The sequence below is a fragment of the Bos taurus genome, chromosome 11, assembly GCF_002263795.3.
Source record: "Bos taurus isolate L1 Dominette 01449 registration number 42190680 breed Hereford chromosome 11, ARS-UCD2.0, whole genome shotgun sequence".
Taxonomy (NCBI): domain Eukaryota; kingdom Metazoa; phylum Chordata; class Mammalia; order Artiodactyla; family Bovidae; genus Bos; species Bos taurus.
In genome coordinates, this window is record NC_037338.1 from 94530810 (window position 1) to 94554933 (window position 24124).

General features: G+C 52.4%; 1 protein-coding gene across 6 annotated transcripts in view; it reads right to left on the reverse strand.

Annotated features, from left to right (window-relative positions):
- Positions 1–24124, reverse strand: part of DENND1A (DENN domain containing 1A) — a 531039-nt gene that overhangs the window by 3091 nt on the left and 503824 nt on the right. For 3 of the 6 annotated variants that reach the window (XM_059891201.1, XM_015473579.3, XM_005213126.5), the window contains 3 exons: positions 18296–18384; positions 4239–4367; positions 1194–1449 (listed from right to left, as the gene is read on the reverse strand). In XM_059891201.1, coding sequence (XP_059747184.1) covers positions 1194–1449; positions 4239–4367; positions 18296–18384 — 474 coding nt within the window. The remainder of the gene's footprint in view (positions 1–1193; positions 1450–4238; positions 4368–18295; positions 18385–24124) is intronic. The other 3 variants (XM_015473580.3, NM_001193014.1, XM_024998568.2) reach the window with 2 other exon arrangements.

The window sequence follows — 24124 nt, forward strand, 5'->3', positions numbered from 1 at the left end:
ATGGGCTCTCCCCACCCCCTCCTGTGCGCCAGGGGGACACTGGGGCTGTGGTCCTGGGACTGTGGCCAGCTAGGTCTCTGGGGCTCAGGGAAGTTGGGGGCTCGGCCCAGATCAGCAGTAGAAAGCAAGCCCAGGTCTGTCTGGACTCCAGGCCAGGCTTCTCTCACTAGGGTGGCACAAAGGGTCTCCAGAAAAAGCCCTGTCTTTTCAAGCCAGCGCTGCTAATTAGTTTTAGGAAAAGGACTCCATCTGCTGACCCTCTACTGGCCTGACCCATTTTACTTTTCAAAGCGTGTGGGCACTTTCAGCCACCCCTGAGCCCAAGAGGGCAAGTGAGGCTCGGGGGCTGGGTGAGGGCACACTGGCTGGGGCTGAAATAGGACTGGGCTCTGTCCAGCTCTGCCACCTGCTGGGCCACGACCTGGGTGTCATGTCCCTTCTCTTGGCCTGAGCTCCCTCATTTGCAGCCTGGAAATAGCAATTCCCTACAGATGGGCTTGTGTGAATCATCGGATATGTGTGCTAAGTTGCTTCAGTCGTGTCCAACTCTTTGAAACCCCATGGACTGTAGCCCCCCAGGCTCCTCTGTCCATGGGGATTCTCCAGGCAAGAATACTGGAGTGGGTTGCCATGCCCTCCTCCAGGGGATCTTCCTGACCCAGGGATCGAACCCTTGTCTCTTAACATCTCCTGCACTGGCAGGTGTGTTCTTTACCACTAGCGCCCCCTGGATACGTGGGAGCTTTGTGAATTCCACACTGTGACCCAGGGACTGCAGAGTCAGCAGCCGCCTGGCACAAGTGAAGAGACAGGCACAGGTGGTGACAGACTGAAAGTCTCAAGGAAGATCAGGGGTCACAGGTGAGTATCCAGAGCCCCAGAGCTCTGATCCACAGGCTCTTCAAGGAGCCTGGTGAGGTGGGGACAATCCCAGCTCCATCAGGGGTCATGGCGCCGCCCATGAAGCAGCGGGCAGATTTTCATCAGGCTGTAGCTGTTCTCCAGCGATCACTGTGTGCGGGGCTCTGGTCACTGGCCCGCCCGGCAGAGTTTGCAGTCAGAGTGACTCTGAGCACTGGCTGAGGGACTTGGAAAAGTGGCTCTTTCTCCCTTGGTGTCTCACTGTCATGTGGGAAAACCTGCCTCACGTGCAGAAAGTGCCCCCAGCCCGTGCCCACCTCCAACCACCATACCTGATAGTCAAAGGTCCCCGGCTGCTCCCTCAGGTCTTTGGGGGTCCGAAGGTCTTCCAAGCTTTTGGCCTGGCCCAGCTGCTGCAGCGGGACTTCCATGTCGAGGTTGCTGAAGACATCCTCCAGGAGGTTGATGCTGGCGGCCCGGTCGTGTGGAGCTGGGGTGGGGCCCACAGGCTCCCGCGCTCGCTGCTCCGGGCTTTCGGCCTCGTCCCCTGCACTGTCTGACTCCTTGAGTGTCCGATATGGCTGTGGCCTGGGGGGAGGCAGAGCAGGCTGGATTCTCCCACCCAGAGCCGTCCCGGAAGGAGCAAGCAGCCCCCACCCCGGAGAACTTCCAGGCCTCAAGGAGCACAGCTGGGAGCCTTGGGAGAGGAGAGTGTTCTGGGTCCCTGCGAGTGCAGGTGTCTGAACAGTGCCTGTCAGACAGGCAGACAGACCTGGGCTGATCTCGGGTTCCGCTCACTGAGGGGCCTTGGGCAAGTTGCTCTGGCTCTAGCTTGCACCAGGGAGCCCACTTAGTTTCCTCCAGACCACAAGACCTACCATAGAACTGGTCAGCAGGCTCCCACACCATTCACACAAGGCATGAGGAATGGGGCACGGCTGGAGAGGGAACCGGCAGGAGGACTCACTCCTGAGCCCGTTGTCCGTACCCTCACCCCTGCAGTAGTCGGGTCCTGGGCCCAGCCTGTGCGGAACTGAGCGGGGGGAACTCTCCCCCAGGGGGCTGCACAGTGCACCCCAGGATCCTCAGCCACGAACTACCTAGGCCTCAGCCTGTGCTGATCTCGGTTCCAGCCCTGGTGCCACCTCTTGCTGTGGGACCTTGGGCAAGTCACTTAACCTCTCTGAGCCTCAGCTGCTCCCCCGTTCCAGAGTGCACGTCCTTGCAACTGGTGGTGGAGATGACACGAGCAGACGTGGTGCCGGCTGTACAGCAGGCATGCTGAGGCTGTTAACACATCCTGTGCATTCATGCACCAAAATCTTATAGCCAACCCAGGTGCTGGGGACACTGGGTGCCTCTCGCTATCCTCTCTCACAAGCCTGAGCCCCAGGGTACGTGGAGAATGCTCCCCAGACCTCTTGTGAAACAAGGTCGGAGTAGCATCCTACCTCCAATCACAAGGCTCTGCCCCCTGGGTCAGGTGGAAACTGCTCATGGCTCTGGTAAAGTGGGGAAGGTCGCCACCTGGTGGTCTGAAGGCCCACTTGCATGAACCTGGGCAGGGGGACAGTCAGTAGAGGAAAAGGGGCTCAACCAACAGTCTTGACTCTGGCAAGGACTGCGTCAGACTGTACTATCTCCCTGAAGCCATACAAGCAGCCCATGAAGTAGGACTCACACCCTCCACTTTATAGATGAGGAAGCTGAAGCTCAGAGAGGCAAGTAACGGAACCTAAGTCACACAGCACCTGGCAAGAGGCAGAAGTGGAAGCCAAGTATGAGAAACTTCTAAAGTCCCTCACTTGCTCTAACTAAGCCATCTGACCAAGCTCCTTTAACCAAGTTTGAACACAGTGAAGGAGACAAAGAAAAGTCAGTGTGCTTTGTAGTTAAGGAAACAGTTTGTTTAGAAGGAATTCATTTTAAGATGGCCGTTTCCCTTTAAACACACACAAAACCCTATGCTTTTCATAGATCATGGTTCAGGGAGTGAGCATTATTTTAAATAATTAAGGCATCAATTAATTTAAAAAGAACGTGGCCAGCCAGATCCCACGGTGGGGGTCCTTGGCTGTTATCTGTGTGGGATCCTTTTACCAGCAAGGCAATTGTAAGTTGATACATGGCTGGACATTTCTTATTCCAATGATGCAATCTTTATTTTAATTAATAATAGAAATAATAACTGATACATTAAGTCTATGATATTATAGATACTATTGCTTAGGACAAGGCTTTTCTCCTAGTTTTAATGAAGGAGATTCACTGTACAGACCAGGCAGCACGCAAAACTTGGGCAACACTGGCTTAGGGCACTGCTCTCTAAGTGAGGACCTCAGGAGGGGGCTGACTTGCCTGCAGTCACAGGGGAGCTGGTGGCACAAAGGGCCAGAAGCTCCTTGCCTGTGGGGGCAGTGGCAGGAAGAGAGCTTTTGGGCTTGTCGGGTGCCCCAAGGAACCCACAGGCCCAGCCTTGGAGGAGAGAGTGGGTGCAGGGAGATAGTGAAGGGGGCTGACAAGGGGGGAGCAAGGGGAGAGCCCCTCTTCTGTAATCGGGCTGGAATGGTTCACTCCCCAAGGTCTGCTGTGGGTGTTCAGCAAAGGGCAGTTCCCTTCCCCTGAAGGCTCCCATTAGAAACACCATGCAAACAGATAAACACAGACCAGAGCTGGCCCTCTGCTCAGTCCCAGCTGGGAAAAGCCTGTGGGTGGAGAGGCAAGAAGTGGCGAAAAAAACAGGCAGCCACCAAAGCCCAGTTCCCGGGGTGGCTGTGTTGTGGTGAACCTTCTTTTTCTCTTTCTTTGTTGCAATTTGTAATTAGAAGGAGGCTTAGGCTATAAATAATAATGAGAAAAGTTATCTTAAAGTCAGACAAATCGGTAAGATCTTTGGCCATGCCATCATTAATATATATATATTCCATACCAGTAACTTTTTTTTGTTTTTTTTTTAAACTTTAAATCTGACGCTCCATCTCCATGGCTTCCCAAGGTGTGCTGAGATAAAGGAAGACTGGGCAGCAACAACCAGCCTATCCGCAGCCGACGCTGCAGTCGGCAACCCCAGTAACAGTCCAGTGCATTCTCCCTGTGAGGAAGGAGACCGATGTTCCCGTCTCACACCTTCACAGCCCAGTCACCCTTGTTACCTCACCCCATCGCCACAGGCCCTGTGGGGCTGGCGGAATGAACGCCCTGGGAGGAGGCACACGGCGGGCCGGGGGAGGTGCGCCGCCCTGCACGCAGGCGCCGGACGGCAGCAGCCCCAGGCACCCTCCCCACACGCAAGCACAAGCTGGCCACCCCCGCCCCTTCAAGTGGTCCCGGAGAGTCACCAAGCCGAGCTCAGGAAAACGGAAGAAGGAAGGAGAGACCATTCAAAGGGAGTGGAGAAGAAAAAGCTTTCGGTGAAGCCAGAGCTCGGGCCCTCTTCCCGCTGGCACTCATCGTCAGAGGAGTCTTCGGAGAGGAAGACAGCATAGTGTCGCAAGGGCCTTACGAGGCTGGGGCAGAGGGAGACAAGAGAGAAGACCGTTAGGAGGCACCTCAGGACCCCGCGTGGTGGGGAGGGAAGGAGGCCTGCAGGCCGGTGCCTGACCCTGGCCTCCCTCTGCCGGCCAGGGAGGAAGCTGTCCAGAGAAGGCCCGACAGGCCCCCACGGTGAGGAAGCTGGTCCCGAACAGAAAAGAAACTGTGGGTTTGCCACCTGTGTCAAGAGCCTTAAATGCATCTATGACCTCATGATTTCACTTTCATTTAGATACCCCAAACTGTAGCAACAGATTATGCACAAAGATGTCCATTACCGCTCTGTTTATAAAATACGAGACAATCTAAATTTCTGCAGTAGGAATCTGGTGAAGTGAATTATGGTACAGTTGGCTGAGTATTATCTTCTCATTAAACTATGTTTATAAAAACCTTCTGTCTCATTTGCTAATGGAAAAATGCATAGAAAAAAGACTGGAAAGGCAGGTGTCTAAATGTCAACAAAAGCTAGGGGATTTTGGGTAATTTTTTTTCCCTTCTCCCATTTTTTATTTTCGTGTCTTCTACATTTTCTCCAATGTGCATATCTACTTCAATAATCAGGAAAAAATAAAAAATGAAAAAGTTAAAGAAGAAAGTGAGCCACGTGGAAGAGCACTCGCAAGAAGGCCCTTTTCTGATTAGCGGCCGCTCTCTGGAGTCTCCCTCAGATGCCTCTTCAGAGAGTCTTTTTCATCTGTGATGTGGAAATTAAATATTCATTGTTATAAAAAATACATCTCCCTTGTCAGCCACCTGTGAGCTCTACCTCTATAAACACAAACACATACACAGCCCAGAGAAACTCCACGCCGGCTCCTATGAATTATACACTGACCAGGGCGCGTGAGAGGCGTGTGCTCAGGAGAGAGAGGCTGGACCCCACAGCTCTTGGTTCAAATCCTGGCCCCACGGCTGCTGCCCCAACATACAACTGGGGAGCCGGCAGCCCACGCCTCTACCCAGTGCAGAGGGCTGGACGCACACCGAGGGTCTCCTGGGCACTGGTGAAATTTGGAGAGGTACCTCAAACACAGGAGACACAGGGATACCTGATCGGGACTGTCTCCTCTCTCCCCAGACCCCAGCCAGAGCAGTCTCCTTTCTTTGCCTCATATGATGCAATTCCCTTCTGACTTCATTTCAGGAAGAGGAAACATGTCCAAAAAAGTGCATGGGTACCAGGGCTGGAGGGTAAGTGAGAGACAGCAGCTGTCCCTGGGGGGACTGGGCGACTGGGCTGTGACCCACCATCCCCGGTGCTAAGACAGTTGTTACCCAAGGATATCTTGTTCTTTCAAATGTGGAATCAAAGCTGGCGCCCAGGGCTGAGGGCCCAGCACGATCACACTTGACCCTTCATTGCCTTGCACTGTCCCTGAAAGTTAGCCAGGCAGAGAGTTTTGTCCTCGTACTGAAGGGGAGGTTGAGGCTCAGAGAGGGGAATTCACTTGCCCAGGGCTGCACAGGGAGGTCACCACTCTCCTCTCCATTCCCAGGCCGCCTTCCCGGGTGTCAGGGACAAGATGCATGTCAGCCCACCAGGACTGGTGGCAGCATGGCCTAGAACGTGCATTTGTCTCTGCTCAGGAGAGAGGGCAGGAAGGTCTGACCCGCAGGAATGTGCCCTGGCCAGCACAGGGGCCAGACTGGGACATAAAATACAGCTCAGCAGAAGGGCCACTTTCCACATGGCGCCTGGAATGTTGCTCTGAATCACAGTCCTGGCCTTGCCAATCTCTTGATGGTGATTTCACCTCAGCTGGTCATGCAGTGTCTAAAGCATCAGCAGTACTGATGTTCAGATGTGTCTGGAATGACTTATTTATCTGTCTAAAGGTTAGGAGGACCCCTTCTTACTTGCCAGCACTGGACTGTTGTCCCGAGTGGGGTGGGGCGCAGCGGGGCAGGCACTCTGCCTTAGGCTGCACTCAGAGAACTCGTGGAAGGTGCTGGGCAGGCGGGAGGCTCTGAGCAGGGCGGGCGCTGCTTTGGGCCTAGCCCGCCCATCTCTGTGCTGCTTTCCTGCTGCCCCCGCCACCTGCCTTTGCCTTTGCCTGCTGCACTGACTGCCCTGGCCTGCAACACTCAGCTCAAACCGCTCTCCTAGATGCCTTCCTGGAGCTCCCAGTGGAAATTTCTCCCTAGATGGAGTGGGCTTCTCCTTGGGCTGAGTGGTTTAGCGCTTCATCAGTACAGCTGTGTGTGCTGTGTTTAGTTGCTCAGCTGTGTCTGACTCTTTGCGACCCCATGGACTGTAGCCTGCCAGGCTCCTCTGTCCGTGGGGAGTCTCCAGGCAAGAATACTAGAGTGGGTTGCCATGCCCTCCTCCAGAATCATCAATAGAGCTGAACCTCTTGCAGTTCTGTTTGTGATGAGGTCCTCAAGGGCAGCAGCCTGGTGCATTCTCTCTATCCTCACACCCCTGGCACAGTGTTAGGGCAGAGGAAGTCTGCTGAGGGACTGAGCAGAAGCCAGCGTGCTGGGGAGACGAGGCCTCGCACGCGCCCATTTTATCCCTCTTTCTGGACACCCACCAGGCACATGATCCTTTCCTCAGCTTGAGGATGCAGTGTAGGAAGGTCCCCTCTCTGATGTGGAGAAAAGGGAACCCTCCGACACTGTTGGTGGGAATGTACATTGGTATAGCTACTATGGAGAGTCGTATGGAGGTGCCTTAAAAAACTAAAAACAGAGTTGCCGTGTGATCCTACAATCCCACTCCTGGGCATACATCCAGAGAAAACTCTAATTTGAAGGCATACACGCACCCAATATTCATAGCAGCACTATGCACAATAGCCGAGACATGGAAGCAACCTAAATGCCCATCGATAAATGGACGGATAAAGAAGATGTGGGACATGCATACACAATGGAATATTACTCAGCCATAAGAAGGGATGAAATAATGCCATTTGCAGCAACATGGATTGGACCTACAGATTGCTGTACTAAGTGAAATAAGACAGAAAAAGACGAATACCATAGGACATCATTTTTATGTGGAATCTAAAATGTGATTTAAATGAACTTATTTACAAAACAGAAACAGACTCACAGACAAAGAAAAACTTACGGTTACCAAAGGGGAAGGAGGGTGATAAATTAGGAGTTTGGAAATAGCAGATACAAACTACTATATATAAAATACATAAATATCAAGGTCCTACTGTAGAGCACAGGAAACTATAATATCTTACAATAAACCATAATGGGAAAGAATATGAAAAAGAATATTAATTTAAGAATGAATAGGACCACGTTTATGGATGAAAGTGTTATATATATACGGGGGCAGGTGGGAATCTCAGAAAAATGCTTACAATAGTATCCACAAGGAGGTACTGTGCCAGTGTCTTTACATAGGTTATTTCTACCACCCTGCCCCCACCCCCCAGCAGGAAGGTGTCACTGCACAGATTTTAGAGAGGACAAGACTGTCATAAGTCCATTCATCCACCTGTCTCGTCCGGTCACCCATGCACCCAATCGAAAAGCACAGCCTGAGTGCCGACTGAGAAGACCCAGTGCTAGATGAGCACTGGGGGTCATGGTGAAGAAGAAAGGTGTGATCAGGCCACCCAACCGGGAGGTGATGAGCAGGGACTCCAGTTCAGAGCCCTCTCCTTCCAGTCCTCTGGGCTGGTGGAAGACTGTGTACATGTGGGCCTCGTATCTCTGCTTGAGTCAAACTGAATGAGGCTTTGGTGACGCTCAAATCCATCTTGAATGCATTCCAGAACCTGTCCAAGCACAGTCCCCTCCTCTGGCTTTGACAAGCAAGCAGAGAGCACAGCTTGGCACATCAGCTGCATGCCACTAAAGCTGCCAGCAATATCTGGATTCATAGGAGAGCCAAGAGCCTTTGTGCTGGACTCTGCCTTGGTTTTCTTGTCAGGCTGCTGCACGTCCCATCACTGTCAGAATCCAGTGACTCCCGAGGGCAGATCACAGGTACTTGGGGGCGAGGTGGGGGACAGGGAGCCTCACTGTCCAGCTCAACATTTTCCTCTCCAGCTGGCTCTTTTGACCAGGCCAGGCTGGTCGGGCAGGGCTTCAACATGAGGTCCAGGGTGTCTCCTGGACACACTATCTGTCTCTCAAGAGTGATGGAAATACCCAGACAAGAACTCTGCCATGTGGTTTGATGAGAGTTTCTTCAGGTCCAGGCTTTGGGCCACACGGATGACGATGCTGACACTAGCAGTATTTACAAGTGTTGGGCTAAATGCTGTCCGTACGGTTTCTGATTAATTACTCATCACATCATCCTTATTCTGCAGATAAAGCAGCCAAGGCTCAGAGAGGCAGAGTCACTTGCCCAGTGTCACACAGCAGCTAAGGGCAGAGCATGGAATTTGGATCCGCCTGACTCTAAAGCACTTTGTGATCCTGCCTCTTTAGTTCTGTGGATCTGAAACAATGAAATAAGGGGTTGTGTGTTTCTCCTTCCACTTTTGATAAAAGGTGAGATTTCAAAATAAACTGATTTAAATTCAGCTGCTCATGTTCGCCCATGAAACATACAGTCAGATATTTGTCAGAGATAAAGGATAAACCGTCGAATATGTCCAGGTTTAAATTTTTTATTAGCTTAAGGCAGAATATGAAAAAAAAAAGCATACCTCTTCCCTCATTAACCCAATTCAGCTACTACCCTGCAGTCTGCCACCCACCACTTGCCTGGATTTTATTACACACAAAGAGCTGTCTCTGAAAAGGCAGGTCGTGGCAAACTTGGCTACCCAGTGAGGGCTGCCGGGGTCTTGGCGAGAAAGAAAGGCCCGCTGTCCATCACATTCAGAGCCCAGCGTCTCCCACGGCTGCTCCCACCTCTGCCCACCTCATCTCAGCACGGAGTTCCCATGCAGATGACTCCCCGAACCCTCTCTAATGTTTGGTGTAACGTGTCGCTGGCTAGCACGCGCGTGTGACAGTGGTGACAGGCGCGGCTGTTCCTTTTTAAATACCATGTCAGAGACACGGCGTCAGGAAGCGGGGACGTGCTCTGTGGCTCTCTGCCGTGCCGGGATCGCACGGGCTTAGTTTTTAATGAGGAAGATCTGCATCTCGAGAGTTTTTTTCATGTGTCACATCGCGTGGACAAATCAGCAGCACGTCACGCTGGCCCACAATGAAATGCTGACAAATGTAGATATTTCAAATTTAATTGACATTTAAATATACTTGAGATAAAGAAGGGGAAAAAATCAGCAAGGACTTGGTCTCCAGAGGTAACGAATGAGGGGAGCTGGTGAACACGTTTTAAAGGATCATTTCATTCCAGCACAAAGGATCTTTACTTTACTGGACGCCGCTCTGGCATCCACTGATTACAAGGCTCCTGTTGGGCCGCTGGGCAGGGACAGGCCCCAAGACAAGGCCCGTCTGTCCACCCTCCCCCAAAGTGCCAGCCAGACCGACCTCGGGACAGTCATTGTACCTCCCTGAACCTCAGTTTCTTATCTGCAAAATGGAGATTCTACAGCCCTCTTGTTAGTCTTATCACAAGAGCTGAGTGAGGACACTCGTGAAGGGCTTCACACGGTGCCCAGTGCACACTCAGCTCCTGCCCAGATGCTACGCTCACCTGTCCACAGATTTTGCACCTCTCCACCCTGTTCAGAGTCTCCCCTGGGTGTTCAAGGACGAATAGAGTGGTCCTGCCTTCAAAGATCTCCCCAGTCAAGGTTGCTGGTCCCCAGCTGGGCACGTCTCAGCACATCAGAGTCACCTGAGAGCTCCCCCACCTGGAGGCGCTGCCATGCCTCCTTGCCAGCACTGCCACACAGGGCTGATACTCTGGAGGGCACCTTAGCACAGGCGTGGGTTAAAAAACAGAGAAAAAGGCTCTGAAGCAAGTCTCTTCTATGGAAGGGACGAGTGTGGTGGAGGACCCATAAGGGAAGCTCTGGAACGTCCACTGGAGCTATTCCATGTGCCTGGGGCAAGGCTAGGACTGCTAAACAGGAAGAAGAACTAAAGACAGATATGGGAACCTGCTGGACACGCGGTCTTTGTTCTCAGTGGTAGGTGAATATCCACTTAAGAACAGCGATGAGAGACTCGCTGCTGTGATGAGAAGGTGTCTTCCTGTCTCGTGGACTGGTCGAGGGTGGATGGTGAGTGTGAGGCCAGGGCCTTTCCTTCCTGTTGGGGACTTGCCCTGCCAGAGTGCAGTGGTGCGTGTGCCCAGCTCAGGGGCCCCTGGACAAGGCGCCACCTGGGAGGTGACATGGGGGCTGGGCTTTAATCGTGAGTCCAACAGAGGCTGTACAGTGGCCTGGAGGTGTCTCTGTGGAGGAGTGGGCACGGGGGCTTGAGGGTGGCAGGTGGGGTTGGCAGGGACCAGGTGGTGTGAGGTCGGGGTGGGGCGGTGGTGGCCTGGGGAGCCGGCACGGGGCACTTACTGGCTCCACTGCCCTCATCTCCATCTCCTGGGTTCGTTGTGCCTTTTACCTTTCTTTAGTATCTTGCTAATTGTCCACTTATTCATCAACCTGTGTCTGTCTGTCTGCCTTCCTCCCACAAAGATCACTAGTGTGGACTCCCCATGTCCACACCCACACCCAGCAGGCTGAGGAGACCTTCCCTGGTGCCGGGTGGACACTCACGCAGGCGGAAAGGCCTGGCTCCACTCTCCCACCCTTCATGTTCTCTGCTGGAGGGAAGACGGGGAAGGGGACACCTTGGGGGCGCTCTCCTTACCCGGAAGAGAAATTATGTAGATGCTGAGAAACACCCATCCCTCATCCTGAGGACAGTCTCTGCCTGCCAAGAGCGCAAGTCTTTTCTAGGGACTGAGGCAGCAGTTGTGGGAAGGTGTCTGGTGTGGAAGCAGTGGATGTGGATGTGGGACCCAGTGGGCCTGGGTATACGTGCTGGAGCCAGGGCAGGTCATTCCACCTGACAGAGTCTTGGTTCCCCCGTGGCTGGGTGGGCTGACAATGCCGTCACTGTGAAGGCTTTGGGGGAGTAGGGGAGGCTAACCAAGATGACACATGTCAAAGTACTGGGCCCAGAACAGGCGCTTGGGAAATGGTGACATGGAATTTGGACTGGGGAGGGTGCTTGTTGGTGTGGCAGAGCCTTTCAGAGGAGACTGAGCTCAGTGACATCTTAAGGAGGGGGTGCTGTGTCTGAAGGCATCATAAAGGCTTGGCTTTTCAGTTGCATCTAATCCCCTACTGTGACTGCTCCTGGGAGAGTCCCTCCTTCCAGGTGGTAGGTGGAAGTGGTCGACATGAGGGGTTCCTGTGTCTTCCTGGGCTACTGTGTATGCCGGGGGCCCTGTGGCAGCTCCTGCTTTTCTAGTCTGGGCTCAGGCTTCATGCCTGGCTTCTGTCTTGGCTTTGTCTCTGGGGCCTAAAACTCACCGGTGGAGAGCGGGCAGGGGCCAAGTCGGGTCAGAAGCCTCTTGCCTCGCTAATTGAGTCTGCACCCACCTGCTTGATCTCCTGGCAGCTTGCCAGGCCGTAGTGCCCAGGAAGCTGCCCCTACCCCCTGGGTCCTAGGGCCCAGCTGGCACCCTGGAGATTGCTCCCGGGGCTGATTGCAGCTTCTAGCTCTTAGAGGGCCAGGCCAGGCAGGTGCTGCTAAGCCTCCTAATCACACCTGGCTCATAGCAGGTGCTCTTTACACATCTGTGGTTGTTAACTGACACCAGCCCTCATCTCCAGGACGCTGGGCTGTAAGCTGCCCGCGGGGATTCCTCCGTTCACTCATTCAGTAAATATCCCTGAGCAGAGCTGGGCCAGGCTCTGGTCTTGAAGTTGAAGAGTCAAAGCTGATGGTCACACAGCCCTGCCCTACTTACAGACTATGGGGGTCTGTGAGTGTGCGTGTGGCACGTGGTGATACACGACACGGTAGGTCATGGCTTCGTCAGGGGAAGTCCTGGGTGTTGTGGGCTTGGGAGGAGGCAGGCTGCAGCAGTCACGGCTGCTAACTGAGGATGCTTGTGTGGCTCCTATGGGCAGCTTCCCAGATTGTGTTCTTTGGGATGTTAACAGGTATTGCAAAAAAAAAAAAAAGACGGCAAAGAGAGTTGTGCAATGTCTCGGACTGGCAGCTGGTGGGCCAGGATGCTGCCCAAGTCTGCGGATGCCAAGCCAGGCATGTACACCAGGCCCTCACTCTTGGGCAGCTCTGGGTCTGGACAGGAGGCAGAGGGGCTCCGGTTGTGATCCTGAGCCAGAGGCCGTGCTGAGCCCAAGGAGACTCAGCATGGGGGCAGGGGAAGTGGGGGTGAAGCAGACGTCATCTCCTGCCAGAGCATGTGTGCAACCAGCCTGAAGAGATACGACTGCAAAGTGTTCTGAGACCTGGTCTTTGGGCAGAGCTCTCACTAAATGCTTCTGGCAGCTTCTTCTGATCTTACTTTAATCTTTGGGGGCTTTGGGTACTGGGGTCATGCAGTGCAATTCAGATGAGCAGACTCTCCAATTCCTGAGCAGTGGGGGCTGGCCGTTTGGTGCACACACTGCCTGCCCAGCCAGCACCACCTGCAGAAGTACTCCTCGTCCAGAAGGATTTCTAAGGCCAGCCGCATGTCCCGATGGGTCTCTGGGACCCAGATTCCCGGGGATTCCACAGTTCTGATGGGAGTGTAAAGTGGTGTGATTCTTTCAGAAAGTTATTTAGCAACACAGAACAGAAATCTGTCTAAAAGACTGGTTGAGGACAGACTTTCCTGGCAGTCCAGTGGTGGAGACCTGGGGGTGTGGGTTCCATCCCTGGTGGGGGAGCTGAGATTCCATGTGCCTTGAATCTCACATGCCTTGAGGCCAAAAATCAAAGCAAAATAAGAAGCAGTAGTAACAAATTCAGTAAAGACTTAAAAAATGGTCCACATCAAAACATCTTAAAAAAAAAAAAAGACTGGTTAAGGGTTGGTCTTTGGTGTTACGGACAGCTCTGCCACTACCTAGCTTTGTGACCATGTGCAGCCAGCACTTCTTGGAGTCACAGCTACTACTTCTATACAACAGAGCTAATGACACCTACCCCTGCCCCCAGATTTCCATGAGGATTTAATGAAACAAAGTATGTAAAATGCTTAGCATGCCGTATTCAGTTAATGGTAGTTGTTCTTATAATGATATAAAAACTTGGAGGACAAGGACATTCACTTTGGCATTTTTCACATTTGTGAAAAACTGGAACAGTTTACAAATCCCATATAAGGGGTGTGGTCAGGCAGACCACACAGATACACACAGTGGGATCTTCCATTCCATGGTCACCACGGGGCTAACAAGGACGTGGGGATAGCGGCCTGTAAGAGTGGCTAAGGACAGACTTTCCTGGAAGTCCAGTGTACAATGGGATATTGCAAGGAAGCTGGCAGCTCTGCAAGATCCATCTAGAAAATCTGCAGAAATGCTAGTAAGTGGTGGAACTGAAGTAGTGGGATTCAGAATGAACTTGTCTCTTTTCCTTAACTTCCAGCTCACCTGTAAGGCTACTGGGTTATTTTTACAAACAAAGAAAATTACTGGTAAAGAGCAGTTTTTTTACATGGATCTGGCCAGAGAAATGACAGGGCAATGGCTTACAGGCCCCTGGTGGCTGAACATAGACTATTCTCACTTACTTATTTCGAACTCCAAATAACCAGCCTACAGCGGGTCAAGACTCAGGTGGCTGGAGGGTGCTCTGTGTCACCTTTAGCGGACAAGGTATGCACTGAAGGAGCTCAGTCTCTGCTGCTGGCAGGACTGGGCACACCTCAGATCTACAATGAGCACAAGCTCTGTCACCATTAGGACTCAGAAGACAGCCCTATCCTTCCAGGTAATTATGCAGATTTAAGAAAAGGTGGGGACTGCTCCTAACTGTCTCCCTCCCAACTCTCACAGCAGAATGAAATTTCGCGAATGAAAGAGAGGCACCTGGGGACCAGTAGGTCATCCCTTTCCTTTGGCCTCTGCTTGCTGTGTGTGGTCCTGAGGGGCGGGCAGTACTGAGCAGTGCTGCCTTTTACAGCTTGCTATCGACTCTTTCTAAGCCTTAGGTTGGATGCGAAATTGCCCCATATCTAGCAAGCCGGAGGGAAGATAAGGTGGGGCCTGGGAGCCATGCACGCTCCCGTTGAAAAGCCTACCTTTAATGGGGTGGGGAGCTGTGACCTCAGTGTGCCTACTGCAGCCACCATCATCCTCATAGTCATAATTAGGTTCTTAACAAAAAGGGCTGGATGCTGCAGAAGAAAGGACCAGGCCTGTCATCAAAAAGATGATCTCTCCATTTTCCAGCCCCCAGACCTTGGGCAAGTTATGGAAAGCCTCTCTCCGAGCCTCAGTTTCCCCATCTGTTCAATGGGAAAGCCACTACCCACCCTTCACCATCTTCAGGGATGTTCAGTATATGTCACTTCTCTTTCCTTCCCCAGATAGAAACACTCAGCCACCAGAGAACACTGCCTCCTGGGCTAGAAGAGGACTGAACAGCTCTGGTTCCCAACCCCAGGGAAGCAGAAAGGAAGGTAGCGTGCAGGATAAGACACCTCAGGACATGGAGCTCTCTGGGCAAAGCCAGGAGAACAATGGACCCCCTTGGGCAGCACAGTACAACCGAGAGAACGAAGCTGAGCAGCACCGGGAGTCCTGGCCCTGCCGCTTTCTAACTGGATGGCCTGGAACCCTGGTTCATTCCTTCCTGAGCCTGAGTTCCCATTCTGTGGGAAGGATGCCTAAGAGGGCCCAGAACACATCAGGAGCTCACTGTACTCGCTGCCAACTGGCCTCTGACCCACGGCCCATTCCGTCCGATCCCTCCTAATCCTAACTCTTACCCTAGGGGATCCTTGGGGCATACCATCAGTCCTGCTGTGAATAATAATGTAAGTAGCTAATACTTCTGGAGAAGTCATCACTGAATATTAATGAGCTAATGTTAACTGAAAAACAGAGGGAAATGTTATCCCCAGAAGACTTCCTAAAGGAGTCTTCCAATCGCCATCAAATGGTTTTGAGGGGCTAGGACACCTACTTTTCACTGGGGAAGAAAATTTAACATAGGAAACATTTTGCTTTGGGAAATTGCAAGTCAATAAAATTTAGCTGTGGGATTCCCCTTAGGGCACCCTTTAAAATCTTAAGAAGCTCACACCTGGTAGGTTTTTGAAGATGTTTGTGGAATGAATGGAGGCAAGAATGGACATAAGTTGGAAAGCAAAAAAATGGACTTCAGTGAAGGCAGTGGCCAGCAGTGCTGCGGCAGTGCCAGCGGCCTCGATGAATTCCAGATGCTGCTGCCGCAGGAGGCTGTGGAGACCGACTTATTCTGAATCAGCTCCATCTTGTGGTCCACACAGTTAATTATTTAATGTGCTTTTTGGAAGTGAAAGTTGGGGCAAGAAGTCAGGAGGACCGAATCCCGCCCTCCACTTCAAAGATCCTGTGTCTCCTTCTGCCACCAAAAATCCTCCAAGTTTCTGATGCACTCTGATATTCCCAGCGGAGACAAAGATTGTGATTCAAGAGAATCCAGGCCAGATTAAAGGGCCAGGCACCGAGTCCGCGTGCCCAGCACTGAACCACCCGCAACAAAGCCCCATTAGGATGTGGCTCCTGCCCGCCGGCTTGTCTTCTCGTGTCTCCCGACACAATGCTGACAGACTGGGGAGGGGCGGGTTCTTCCCCCCAAAACAACATTTTATGAGGAGTCTGTTTTATTAAAATATTTTCCGCTGGATGCTTCCTGTGTTTCAAGAAGTTGGTCTTGCCAGCTGGAGCTGATGACAGTTGAGAAAAACACATCCAAGTGCTGTTGTGACATGGCATTTGGAAGTGGAGCACAACAGGGGGTGGGGGCAGGGAGAAGGCAGCATGGGAAGAGACGCAGGGAAACACCCGGGTTACACCAGAAATGTCACTGGCGTTATAGGAATACAGCCCTGCCTTCCCTCACCCCATAAAAAAAAAAAGAAGTGAACAGAAACTCTTGGAATGATGTTCTAAAATGTACCTCCCTATCTCCTGGTGGGCCACTGTACGGTGGAGCACTGTTATGCGTGATCACAGAGAACCTGTCATTTGTCTTCTATAACTGCCAGTGTGCCAGCCCACTAAACTAGCCAACCCTGCTCCCACCGGTTCATTTCAACCTCAAATGTTTCCCCCAAAGAAATCCATAACAAGGCATAATGCAATAAAACAAAACAAAACCCGCACAAAGTGGTACCGACCCAGCTCTGGTAACCACCAGAATGATGGGGGTGCCAGACCCTGGCTCTTTGCATACACTGACGCAGCAATCTCCTATCACGGGGCTGGAAAAGCAACAGCATAAACACGTGTGGTGGGGAGGTCCAAGCTCTAATCGGGGACTTGGCCACAAATGGGCAATGCTTTTCGGTAGACTGGCAAGTGTTGGTGTGTTTCTGGTACAATGCAAGGATATTCTGGATTTGCCTTTCAGTATCTCCAGGCCCATGACCCTCTATCCAGTACATAAATATTATGTACTGGATAATAAAATATTTAGTCCAGTTTTAAAGAGATGACTCTCAAGAAAAGTGACGCACTTCTTCCCCCTAAAGAGAAATCTTTGGGCTCTGAGGCACTCTGAAGCCACACTGCATTCTCTCCACAAGGGGGCAATCATAATCCACGGCAGGGAAACAATCCGCATTCCCTTTGTGCACAGCTCAAGTGAAACCTACACCCGACTTCTGGAGTCCTCTCTTCCAAATTCTCCATCACCACGCATCTCCCAAGACACACAGACACACAGGTTTGAGGGCCTCCTAGGCAGGCTGGTTCTGTAACCACACCGCAGTCTCCCGTGATACTGAACTATATACCAGAGAATCCTGGATGACAGGCAGGCTAGGCCACAGCCCGGCATCTGAGAATTTCTGCTTTCTTTTGGCTTCTATTCTTGCTAGGACCTGCCATCTCTCTTAACTTCCTTCTCTGAGAACTTTTCTGAAAACAGGGCAGCCAGGAGAAGCACTGCCCTCTTCACCCAAGGGACATCAGGGTCCCAGGGGCAATGATTTTGGCTCGCAAAAACCCGAGGTGGATTCATGTACTTTTCAGGGCGTCATGGGAAGCCGGCGTGTAGCTGCTGAGTTGTCTGGGCAGAGACCAGGGGCTGTGCACCTTGGGGACCAAGGGCAGACAGCATCCTCTGATGGAAGCAGTGCTACCTTCTCCAGACAGCGCTGAAGCCAGGAAGCCTCTCACATTCACACCGCTCACCTCTGGCCCTGGCGTTCCCCTCACCTACCCAACGTCCGCCCAGAGAATGACTCTAAGCCAGGTCCTCTGCTTGCTATGGGGCATGAAACCCAGCACCTGTCCTGAGGAGCTCTGGGCCCGAGAGCTAGAAAAGCAGACTCATGATGAGCTAAACGCTATGGCACAGGTGAGCAGAGGTGCTGGTGCGGGGGGCGGTGGATGAGGATAGCCCTGGGTGTACCTCCCTCGAGCAGCCCAGGCCTAGGAAGGTGGCGCGTGTGTGAGTCGCTCAGTCGTGTCTGACTCTTTGCAGTCCCAAGGACTGTAGCCCACCAGATTCCATGGGTCTTGGCCCTCATTAAATAGGCAGCCTCCTCAACTGGGTTCCTAACTCTCTCCTGCTGACCCTCTATTTTTAGCGTAAGAAAAAGCCGAGAACCACTTTCTGAGCTTGTCTGAGTACCCCGTGGGTGTCACTACTCAAAACCCAGCCTGGTGCCCGGCATCCTGGCCTCTGGGGCCTCCTGCTGGTGTGACAACTGCCAGCGGAACCGACACTGAAGATCAAGCCCTGCTCCCCGACTGACCTCTTTGTGAAACACCCGCTCAGGGCTCCGGGGAAGCCCTTCAAAGGCCAGGGCTGCCGCGTGGGCTCCACAAAGCACTGGCCCCCCTGGGCTCCTGCAGAGGGGAGGGGAGGACGGGGTACTCACTGGTCGGGGCTCGAGACGGACGTCCTTCGGGCTTCCACTGTGATGTTGCTCTTCGGTCTTTTAACGACGTGTGGACGGGGAGGGCGCACCTAGAATGGGCATGGGGAAAATCCCCAAGAAGGGCTGAGTTGGAAAAGCCATTCAAGGACATTTTCAAGATGTAGGTAAGCAGCCCTAAAACAAACGTTAAGGGATTTTCAGAGCACAGACTTAAAGGCTGTGCTTATGATGGAGACTTTTGAAGTGGTGGCGGATCTGTGAACTGGAATCTGTGGCCTACTCAAAGGAGAAAGGCTCTTCTGAAGGGCTGGGTGTCCTGATTTGCACCCAGCGGGTGGTTCCACCTGCTTCCTTGTGGGGCTGCCCTGAGGGCTCAGCGAGACACTGTCTGGGCATGACCCGGAACAAAGAGGCCCTAATAGTAAGTCCCGCTTGCCTTCTCCTGGAACCTGGAAACCAGTTTGTTAGAACAAGGAGGTTTCACTCAGACTTTGTGTTTAGGGCACACATGCCTATTTTGTTCTTTTTAACAGCTGAATTATAGGATGCTTGTTTTACTCTCTAAGTGGGAGGGTGGAGAAGCAAATACTAACAGCATTAGGGCACCAATTAAAGTCCTCCTTCTGCTCCCCTGGGCAGCCCTGTGCAAGGCTCGGTCTGGACCCTCACACAGTCCGTGTGGCCACTGCACTCACCACACAGACAAGCTCAAGGGCCGGAGCCGGGGGTATTGACGGTGAAGTGCACAGTCTCCTGGTCCACGGCCAGACTGCAGAGACACGGTGGTTTTTTTTACTACCTACGGCCTCTGAAGGCTAAGATGAGGGATTGTATAAAAAGACACTTCCTTTTCCTACTAGAGCCGGTGATGACAGTTAGGCTAAGAATTTCTAGGTGTCCTTAGAAGAACGCTCGTTTGGGCCAGTCAACACTAACTGGCTTTAAATTTGGCACCACCATCTCTGTACAATGCCAGAGGAGGACTGGAGAGAGCCTATCTATGAATTTTGTTGCCAGTAAGAAGCACCGAGCAGCCCAGTGCGGGCTGCTCCTGTTCTGCAGACGAGGGGCCACTGCAGGCAACGCCACACTTGCCGAGGTTAGTGGACAAGACCGAGAAGGAGAGCACAGGCACGCTCCAAACCCCGCGCCCTCTCCTGGAACCTTCCCCAGCCCCAAACCCCGCGCTGCTGGGCGACCCAACACGATGGCCCGGAATACAGGTTACAGAAGCTGGCTGCATAAGAGACAAGTCTTTACTGAGTTTCATCAGGCCCTCAGGCCTCCTCACATCTGATCTAACCAGAGTTTTTCCTGTGGAACAGCCAGTCTGATCTCAGCCTGGTTTGGCAAATCAGAGATGTGGTAAAAGCCAAGTGCATTCCACTGAACTTGCTGTCTGCTATGGGGTTACTGTGACGCTCCAATGAGCTCATGGAGGAGAAGCGCTGGCATGGGGCCTGGCACACAGTAGGGGCTCAATACAAGCTCATCGTGCTTCCCTGTGACCTTATCAATAGCAGACGGAAGACAGGGGGCATCTCTGAATTAGAAGATGGATTTATGATGGTCTCATCCTTGCCTAGCACTCCGCTCCATGCCTGTATTAGTGACCCCCTCAGCTGGGTTTTTTGAAATGAATGTTGCTGCTTGGAATCTAAGAAGCACGTAATAATGTTGCTGTTATTATCACTGCTATTAGAACAGTGCCTTCCACGGTGCAGACGGACGTCCAGTCACTGGCTGCTGAGCACACGAGTGGATCCACCCCACACCCACGCTAACCCTGAACTGGTTTCTGGCCCAGAGCCTGCCTCCTCTGGCAGCTGGTAAGCAGGATCACCTGGTTTGCACCTGACTTTGCACCACAAAGAGGGCATGCAGTTGGGGGCAACTGCTGCCTTGCCCCGGGGTCCTGGGGTGGGGGCTTCAGGAAGGTCAGACAGTAAGGCCCGTTCGCCTGTCCCTGCCCACAGCTGCTCCTCGTACAATAGAGGTGGGTTAGGAATGTGAACTTGTGGCTGAAATGGGGGGATTAAGTTTGTGGCAACTTCAACTGAACTTGCAACGTGGTGAAACATGGGGGAAAAGAACAACAGAGCTAATTAGACGAGCTGAGCTGTCAGAGTGCCGCTGAATGGCTCAGCGCCAACAAACAAAAGGAATGGGTTGGCAATCAGCAGGATCGATGGAGAAGACTGCTTCATTAGGGATGATAAACCAGACAGAGCGGGAGAGGGAGGGGTGGGAGGGGGAGGGCGGCAGCAGAGGCGGGGGAGGGAGAAAAAGGCTCGGCAGACCCAGAGACAGTCACCCGCACGGCTGCAGGCACACCCAGAGTCACACGCACGTCTGACTGGTGTGGACAAAGCAGACGCAAAATTATACTCACGGACAGACAACCACCCAGAGACATGCATGGAGGCATGGAGATGCCAACAGACCCACAGTCTCGCAAATACTCACAGAGGCACGCACAGGAGGAGAAGGCCCACGCACGGATCTCTCTTTCTCTCTCTCTCTCACACACACACACACACACACGCACACACACACACACGGCCGTGGACGTACAGCTAGAGCCACACCAGACACAGACACACACAGACAAAATGGTTTAATTAAGCCCGAATCACAAGACGATGCAGACAACTGGCCCGTCATATTTCAGTGATCAGATGCATCTTTCCGGGGTGCTTAGGAAGGGTGGGGGCTGGGGATGAGGGAAGAAACCAGGCGAACACACAACGCGACTGGCGCACCAGCACTCCGGTCCCAGCCGCGCTGGGGAGAAAATGCTAAACAGGGATTTAGAGCTCTGTTCAAGGGGGACTTGAGGGGAAAGTTGGGAAACCAGCCAATTCCCCACTGGATTTAAAACCTGAGAAATCTAAGTCGGCAGGGTTAAATGTGTATTGAATACAAAAGCACCGAGTACATTTGATTTTAATGGTGAGCAAGAAATAATAAATACAGAGCTTATAAAGCGCTTCACATGCGGCCGACCACAGCCTGCCTCTCCCCTGCACGCCCCAGCCCACTCCCCTGAGTCCACAGACACTGGCAAGGCTTTCTTCTGCTCTTTTCTTTCTCTGCTTTTTACAAAGAAAATCTAAATCCTCTGGTCACATCTGAACTCCAGCGACAGGTGCCAGGCTACAAAGCTCCTTCCAAAAAGGCTGGATGCTGGCCCCCACGCTCCCACTGCCCTGGGCTGACAGCCATACTTCTGCCGAGAATGCCTGCGGCTAAGTGACCCAGCAAAGCCCGGTCAGGGGCCAGAGGCTCCTGACATGGGAGCTTGGCGGGCCGTCATCTCTGAGGCCCTTGAAGCCACGGGGCTCATACTCCACGTCTTCCAGGTTCACCCCTAGTGTGCAGGGGTGCCCATGGGAATGCTTGCGTGAGGGCACTCAGAATGAACAGACCTGGGGTACCGGCGAATGCAAGGCCCCGAAAGCACAGAACTTCTAGGGCTCCCACATTAGCCCCACAGTGACCCTGCTTTGGATGAAGGTATTTGGGTGGGCAGAACTGGGCTACGTGTGTCCACCTCTTGCCAGGGACTGTGCTAGGTACTACAAATATACGACCTCATAACCCCACCAGGTAGGTAGGGCAACCCATTTTATAAATGATGAAACTAAGGCTCAGAGAAGGTATGCATATGGCTCCACGTCACACAGCGAAGAAGTGTCCAAACTGTGATTCAAACTAAGACAGGCCTCTCTGGCTTCCAGGCCCAGGAGGATCAGTTCTGTTCGGCCACCTGCCTCTTCAGTGTCTCATAATCCTAGACCCCCGAATGCCAGGCCAGTCACCTCCCACACTAGGGCAGTGGCAGCAGCAGCTGCTACTCAGTGTTCAGGGCAGTATTTGCCTTCCCAAGTCCTCAGTCACTGGTGGATGTGGCTGGATTCCAGCCCTCCTCACCCCTACCCCCCAGGCTGTCCGGGTCCTCACACTGGCTACACAACCAGTCAAAAGTAGTCAAAAGTAGCTGTCTCCAGATTCTGAGTTCTTCCAAGGGGAGCAGTCCTGCCCCGGATCCTACTAAGAGATTCCCTGCCATCTTTGATCCTAGGTCCCTCCAGGCACTTCTTAGTGCTAGCCACTGGATGACTCTGACTTGAGAGAGGCTGCTTGGTGAGGAGTGAGGAGAGGCAGGGCAGAAGCAGGCCTGGGCTCAAAGGCCAGCATGGCCTCTGATTATCTCTGTGGTTTCAGCTGCCAGCTGGGGACATAGCATCTGCCTCCTCTGGGTTGTTGTAAGGACAGAGGAGCAGAGTCTGAGGCACATTAAAGGTGCTCACTAAATGTCATTTCTTCTCACCTCTGCATCCGTGCCAGGGCCTAACACTGCAGTAGTGATTCCATAGGAAACACAAGCTACCATTGATTAAATTTTTCTCACCTGAAGGTTCTCCCCCCATCCTTTGTACTAAGATGGACTCTGTAGAGATGGAGGGCCCAGGGAACTTGGTATGCATGAAAGACCACAGGTTCTAGAGTCTGGTGACCCCTTTGTGTAGTTGAGGGACTTGGGTTAAGTTACTGAGCGTCAGTTTTCTCATTTAAAACGGGTGGAGGAGATGCCTACTTCATACAGATTCTGTGAGGCTCAGCTGGGATGATATGACTAAGAATGATTCGCTGACTATGAAAATCCTAGGTGAATGATTAAGAAACTGGGTCATTCCTTAGAAGTTTTAAGACTGAAAAATCTATTAAGAAGAATAAGAACCACTACTGTGTCCCAGGCCCTGTGCAAGGAGCCTTACAAATGATGTCTATACTCATGCTCACAAAAAACCTCCATGAACAAGGGTGTATTAGAGAGAGAGAGGGGCGAGGCTCAGAGAGAGCTTCAGGACTTGCCTAGAGTCACACAATCCGGGTATCAAGCCTGGCTCTGTCTATTCCCCAGATCCACGTTGCTATTGACTGCACTGAAATTCTCACTAAATCACACAATACTTGACCCAGACATTGGCTTCCTGTCCCCCAGAGCAGTTTCTCTTTGCTGTTTGTGCCTCCCACCCAATGACAATAAGCAGAAACATTTCAGCCCCTCGACAGCTGTGCTGACCATGGTGTGACTGGGGTACGGGATGGCTCTGTCACGTGTGGAACCTCAGTGTCATGGCTGCCTCCACCCCAGCCCTGCAGCTCCCGTACACGGGAGGGAAGGGAAGGGAAGGAAGACAGTGCCACAGAATGTTCCAACATCCATGCAGAGAAGGCCACCCATCCGACATTAGGTACGTGCAACAAGGATTCAAAAGACACAGTTTGAGAGCACTCCTAACCACTTCTGGTTTGGTGCCATCTGATTCAAATAGATCTTCACTCTAATAAACTCTTAAAAAAAAAAAAAAAAAGCCAGACACAGCTCAGCCCAGTCACCTGCACCCCTCAGCTGCCACACTTTTCAAGATGGATGTGGACACCACAGCAGGGAGGGCAGGAGGGGCTGGGACTCGGGTTTGTGGGGAAACATGATGGCCACTGGGCTGGAACCAGACCCCTTTTGCTTGACTGCAAGAGTGGTGGCTGCTTTGAACAAGAAACAGAGAAACTCTTCTCTTGGTCAACAGCCCTCACTCAATGGTCCCAGCCAGTTTCCTTCCCACTTGAAAGGAAGCTGCTAAAGTTATCAGGCCTCAGCATGACTGAAGCCTTAGCTCACAAGAAAAGGACTTCACTGATGCTGAACACCGGATCTGCGCCCAGTATTTTCCCAAGGCGTTTCTCTTGAGAAGACATGGATGGGTCCCTCTCCCTTGCCTGCCCATTCCCAGGTGTTGGTGGGTTTATCACATCTCGTCC